This window comes from Ursus americanus, chromosome 10, assembly GCF_024610735.1.
Source record: "Ursus americanus isolate L20-20 chromosome 10, mUrsAme1.1.p, whole genome shotgun sequence".
Taxonomy (NCBI): Eukaryota; Metazoa; Chordata; class Mammalia; order Carnivora; family Ursidae; genus Ursus; species Ursus americanus.
Genome location: NC_142136.1, coordinates 8,900,560 through 8,906,970, shown reverse-complemented (window position 1 = coordinate 8,906,970; position 6,411 = coordinate 8,900,560). Strand labels below are relative to the sequence as shown.

Genomic DNA, 6,411 nt, shown 5'->3' with positions numbered 1-6,411 from the left:
CAAGCAGGGAGCCCGATGTGGGGCTCAATCCCAGGACCCCGGGATCATGACCTGAGCAAAGGCAGACACTTGATGGCTGAGCCACCCAGGCGCCCTGATAATTTTCATATGTTGAACCAACTGTGCATTCCCAGGAACAATCCCACTGGGTCACAGTGTATAATCCTTTTACTATGCTGCTGGATTTGGTGCGCTAGTATCTTATTAAGGATTTTGCTTTTCTATTTAGAAGGGACACGGGTCTGATATCTATCTTGTATACCAGCTCCACATACTCTCCATTTGGCAAGCTTCCAGGCCATCATAAATCCCCTGGCTTTCCTCCTCACTCCCTTGTAGCGCCTTCTCAGTCTCCTTTGATGGCTCCTCCTCTTCTTTCTGACCTCTTTGAAGTGTCTCAGGGCTCAGTCCTTGTTCCTTTTCTCTTCTCACAGTCCCTTTGAAATCTCATCCTCTCTTGTAGCTTTTAATACTGTCCATAAGCCAACAACCCCCAAACTTATTACCTCCACCAGACATCTTTCCCAAACCACTTACTCACTAACTCTATTAGATATCAAATCAATATCCCTAACTCAACAAATAGGAAACAAAATTCCTCATCTCCCCATCAAAACCCGCTCCACCCACAGTTTTCTTCATCTGGGTTGACAGCTGCACTTTCTACTTGCTCAGTCCAAAACTCCTGGGAGTCATCTTTGCTTCCTCTCTCTCACATCCACACCCTGCTGGCTCTACTTTTCTAAGTATATCCTGAAACCAACCACATCTCCCCACCTCCACTGCTACTACCCTGGTGTCATTCACCCTTATCTCTCACTTTGGGTTACTTGCATCAGCCTGCCATCTGCTTAGACCCTTGACCAAATATAGGCTACTCTCAACACAGCAGGCAGAATAATCCTTTAAAAATGTAAGACAGAACATATTACTTCCCTGTGCAAAACTCTATTATGATTCTCCATCGTTACTTAGAGTAAAAGCTATTGTCCTTAACGTGGCCTAAGAGGCCCAACCACGATCTGGTCGCCGTTTACTTCTCAGACCCCATGCTCTAGATGTCATCCCCACGCCCTGCACCAGCCACACTGGCCTTCTTACTGTTCCTAAAACACTAGGCACTCTCCCCCTTAGGATCTTTGCTCTAGTCGGTCCCGCTGTCTGGAATACTCTTCTACCTTATCTGTTTGCTTAACTCCCCTATCCCTTCGAGGCTTTAGTCAAATTCCACCATATATATTGCAACCTACCTCTCCTCCCCTACTTCTGGCACCTCATTCTTCTTACCCTATTCTATCTTTTGTTTGACCATAAATCCTATCATGTTCTGTCATACTTTATTATTTCTTTCTTTATCCTATTGTTTTTAATTATCAGACTTCCCTCCAACTAAAATGGAAGGCAGGAATCATTGTCTTTTTTATTCACTAATATATCTCAAGGACATACAACAATGCCTGGCATATAGCAGGCCCTCAGTAACTATTTGCTGAGGGACCACTCTTCACTGTAGGTTTCTGATTACTAACGCTCACCCACAGCAAGCTGACCCAGACATACACCCCAACCCTTTCTTTTAGTTCAGTAAGGGGGGAAATCCACATACGCAAGCCACCCACAAAAGTGGCTCAGAACTGAAGGCAGAAATGGAAGGGAGTTGGTTACAGCAATACAAATAATACCCACCTAAACACGGGTTGTGTCTCCCCATTTTTGCAAAGTCCTTTGGCCTCTTCCAGCAATGTCAACTGGTCTTGGAAAATTTATTTTTTATTTTTTTAAAAAGATTTTATTTATTTATTTGACAGAGAGGACATGCCAAGCAGGGGGAGGGGCAGAGGGAGAAGGAGAGGCAGACTGCCTGCTGAGCAGGGAGCCTGATGTGGGGCTCGATCCCAGGACCCCAAGATCATGACCTGAGCCGAAGGTAGACATTTAACCACTAAGCCACCCAGGCGCCCTGGCCTTGGAAAATTTAAAAAGAAATCCCCACACTTCTAGGAAAAGACTGACAGTTCTATAGCCATAGTAACAAGTAAATACCAGAAGTAGTTGTAAATCCGTTAAACCACTCAATGGAATACAGTCACAGTACAGTCCTAAGGTCATGGTAACAAATAAATACCAATTCTGTTTTAAAACATTTTTATCAATGATAACACCCTTTAGGAAATACGCTTCTGAAACCAACCAGTCAGTGACAGCTCCAAGCTTTGAAAGTCATATAATGGTGGCAGGCTTTCCCCACACCCTTCTAAGGCTGATGTCAACCCTGAAACAAACCATTCCCCAAAACCAGATCGATGTCAGATGAGCAGTTTGCTTTGCTCACTGAGACTGCATCTGGCCAGCAAGACTCTCCCTGATTTCAGATAGTGAGTGGAGGTCTCATCCTTTGGTGTCCTTTATGCCATTCAGTACCAAGCCTCAGGTCCTTTCCCCTGCTCCTCCCTCCTCTCTGCCCATCCCTCCACCTTTCTCTTCTCTCCCACCTCATAAGCAAGACAGAATTCACTCAGTCTCTGATGCGATGCACTCTGACCAGCGTGATGCCTGGGCTTCCACCAATATTCAAGCAGCTTCACTTCAAAATAACTTAAGATGCTCTCCCTAATACGGTTCTGCCCTCAAAAATAATTCTGGTGCCAGGGTAAAGTATTTTTGCTTTGTTACACATATCATTTTAGCCAATCTTCATGATTTCCTAAGAGGTAATTCTTCTAACTGCTGTTTTGAAAGTAAGGAAATGGAGTATCAGTGAGTTGAAGCCTAAGTCTATACTGTCATTAAGAGGCAGAACTATGACATAAACCTAGGCTTTTTTAAATTCAAAATTTGTGTTTTTTCACTATAACATGCTGCCCACCATAGGAGCCAAATCTCTTCCCTAACAGTAGTCATAATTTATTGCACATACCCTGCTGTTTCTTATTTCCTTGCCTCTACTCATGTCCTGGAATGCCCTCCTTACCCTCCTAACCTGCTGTCTTTTTCGGACTAATTTTCACTCATCCTTTAAAATTCAGTTCCAGCATAACCTTCTTCATGAAGCCATCCCCAACACCCTATGCCGGCTTAGGTATCTCCTAAATGTTTTCCTAATGCTTCTATCACTGTGTTATCATACTGCAAGGCAATCATCCTTTAGGTATAGATCTCCTCCACAAGAATGTAAGCTTCTAGAGAACAGAGACTGTCTTATTGTTTGTATCCCAGTATCAAACACAATGTCCATCACAGAGTAGATATCTAATGATTGTTGGATAAATTTTGATATGAGCATTAAAATATTAATAGCAACAAGAGTAGTTATGTCATATTGAATCCCTAGCACTGGTATATCTTTGGGATGCTGATGGATTCTGACTGTACAAACAGAATGTCACTATTGCAGTACCTCGCTCAGGGTTTGCTTGGCTCACAGTAGGGGCTAAATGATGTTTTTTTCAATTGAGTTATCAGAACTGGTGTTACTACTTATTCATGTGCACTGGAGAGAGAGGTTGGATATGGAAGCAAGATACTAAAGTAAACTTTCCTCATTTGTAAAAACAGTAATAATACTACCTACTTGGAAGGATAATTTCAATAGTACACGAAAAGCCATTAACACAGCTTGGAACAGAGCAACCACTAAAATCAATGTTAGATGCAACTGGTGATTAACTGAACTCTACAATGGAACTAATGATGTACTATATGTTGGCGAAATGAATTTAAATTAAAAAAATGAAAAATATAAAATAAAATCAATGTTAGATTGAATTATGATGTCAAGTAGCTGTGGTCCTCTATATATATGGGAAAATCCTTTTCTGTAATTCAGATCAATTTTGAATAGCACAAAACCAACCTGTTTCATTTAATTTCAAAATATATCACTTACCTTTCTTCTGAAGATGAAGGAATTGGACAGTTATCTAGAGATAAGTGGGAATAAAAAAAAGGTCAGAGCACTAATAGGAGAGGCTCAGGTTAACAAGTTTTACATTAAAATATGAAATGATATAATATTTACCAAATTTCATGCTTTTCAGGCAACTGTCTTCCCTCTATTTCAAGGGAGATTAATAAAACAAATGTTAGAGGAGTAATCCAAATATCAGAGTTCTACAGTTTTATAAGTTATTCTTACGTATGACTTTGAAAAATAGGAGAGAAAGAAATCAACCATTTGTTCTTACCTCCTGGGTACTCGAACTACCCTTTTCTGGAAGTGCAGGCTTCTTATTAAAGGATGTACAAATCTTTATGAGTATGATCTCAAGAATAATCCCTAGGAAAATTATAAAAAAGATTGCCATCCAATCGTTTTGAGTCCAGGACTCTACAAGTTCCCACAATGTCCAAAATGTGTTATCTTCCAGTCTATTTCGCACTGCTTTTTTAAAGAAATAAAATTGCTTTGACATTTTTATGTAATATGTGAGATGGACTGATGTCTCATTCTGAAGTCTTCGATTTTGGATGCCCCAAAACACAAAAAGGTGGTATGCCCATCTCATAACCACATGCAATGATCCGCCAGAAAAACAATTGCCAGTGCTGCTCTGCGTCTTGATCAAGTGCAGCAGGGCCTGCTCTGGGCCTAAGTAAGGGGAGTACGTGTCATAGTGGGTATTCAACTGAGCTCATGTCAACTTACTTTAGCAATAATGAAAGTTCATTGGTGAGACATGTATGCTGCTTTAGTTTTTTTAATTTAAAAATTTTAAATATTCCTTTATTAATTTCACAAAAAGATAACAATTTTATAAACAAGCCCTTAGCACAGTTGGATTATTACTACCCTGTAATTCAAATAATGCAGAACAAATGTGAATAACATAACCACCAGGAATACTGTATTTTACGCTTGTGATTGGAAAATATGTAGTTTTGCCAGACTTAGTAAAAACAAAACAAAAAATGAGACTAAATGTCCCAGTTTGAGTTTCAGATAAATACTAAATAATTTTTTAGTATGTCTCAGTGTCACTAGGTAGCATAGTTTGTCTCTTATGGGCCTGCCTGATTTTTTTTTTTTTTTGATAGAATGTCTCATTTTATTCTTTTTGCTAGAGGGATCTGTTAGCAATGCTCCTGTTAACAATCTACTGTTACGCTGAAAACCAAAGTTAGATTTTGGAATGGTATCCTGGTGAATTCCCTTTTCGCCCTGTCTCTAGTGATTCCAAGAAACAGCTAGGCGTGAGGTGTCCTGATGTCAGAATTAGCACAGAGCAGAGCCAGCGTTCGGTACTGCTCGCTTTCCCTCAAAGTCTAGAGAGTAGGTGTGTAAGTTTACGGAGCAAACACAAGACGGTCTAGATTATTAATAAAAAGTGTTAACACTACCTTGGATCTAGAGTACTTTCTCTTTGAAGATGTAATTAATTCTTTCTTTGTCTTCGCTTATTCAAGGTGGGTTCAGGAAAGAAGTACATTCTTTACACTGGAGTTAACTCTTCAGGTCTTTTCTGTCATAATTAAGTATAACTGAGTGAAAGAAAGATTTATTGAGCTCTTACCTTCCTGGAGTATCAGAACTAATGAGCTCAGTGGCACATTCCAAGCATCAGAGTTTACAGTCTTCCAGTCTACTGGACCATGGCCTACAGGTATTTACAATCTTTACTTCGATTTAACTATCATCTTGGGGTTTGTCTTTCCAAAGGACAGCCCTCCAGAATGCAGGGCAGGCATTCATTAGTTTTTGAAGAAACTTCAGCAATTCCTTTGGATTTTTCTAGGATAAAGTAAACCCTTCTCTCTGACACCCCTACCCCATATACAATCAGGGTGATTTCATTCTGCTGGGTTTTTCTATAAAATTTAATACAGCTGGCAAAATACTCAATTTCTCTTGCCTGATAGCAGGCATTCTCTACTTCATTTAATGTTAACTACTGTATTCAATGTTTTAACACTTTATAGTTCCTTAGATCTTTCAGAGCTTTATGGCACTGAATCCCTGATTAGTATACCATGGACCAGCTCCTGGACCAGCTCTGTAAGAACTGAAAAGGAACTTCTGTGCAGCACTCCTGCTGATGGGGAAGAATGTAGAGGTAAAGAGTACCCTCCTGCAGGGCTTTGTCATGTTTGTAACCTATTGTCCTTGCCTACTAAAAAGGTACAGTCACCTAGTTCTCAGTGTAGACACCTTTGTTCTTTACGCCAGAAACCTCTTCTCATGTCAATCTCAAGTAAGCAGCATAAAAAGTAAGTGCTCAGCTGGATTTATTTTTAAAAATTATGAAGACAATAAAAAAATAAAATAACACCAGAGAAACCCCATCACTAACAGTAATGTAGACACTATAAGAGAACACTCCAAAAAATTGTTTAAGCTTTTAAAAAATCTATTATATCTAAGAATGTTACATTCTTTACACTATTTGGACATTGTGAAATAGGCTTTTTTTTTCA

The 6,411-nt window shown here is 39.7% G+C and overlaps 1 protein-coding gene and 1 long non-coding RNA gene across 5 annotated transcripts in view; one reads left to right on the top strand and one right to left on the bottom strand.

Moving 5' to 3' along the window:
• The window catches only part of LRTM3 (leucine rich repeat transmembrane protein 3), a 28,587-nt gene extending 23,178 nt beyond the window's left edge, over nucleotides 1-5,409 (bottom strand). Inside the window, exons 1-3 of the mRNA XM_087864995.1 lie at nucleotides 4,185-5,409; nucleotides 4,019-4,052; nucleotides 3,887-3,920 (exon numbers count right to left, since the gene is read on the bottom strand). Of these exons, the coding sequence (XP_087721121.1) occupies nucleotides 3,887-3,920; nucleotides 4,019-4,052; nucleotides 4,185-4,505 (389 nt within the window). The 5' untranslated portion in view covers nucleotides 4,506-5,409. The remainder of the gene's footprint in view (nucleotides 1-3,886; nucleotides 3,921-4,018; nucleotides 4,053-4,184) is intronic.
• The window catches only part of LOC148109328 (uncharacterized), a 62,913-nt gene that overhangs the window by 53,030 nt on the left and 3,472 nt on the right, over nucleotides 1-6,411 (top strand). For 3 of the 4 annotated variants that reach the window (XR_015725899.1, XR_015725898.1, XR_015725896.1), the window contains 2 exons: nucleotides 5,404-5,600; nucleotides 5,925-6,050. This is a non-coding gene — a long non-coding RNA (uncharacterized LOC148109328). Of the gene's footprint in view, nucleotides 1-5,403; nucleotides 5,601-5,916; nucleotides 6,051-6,411 lie in introns of all 4 variants that reach the window. The other variant, XR_015725897.1, reaches the window with a different exon arrangement.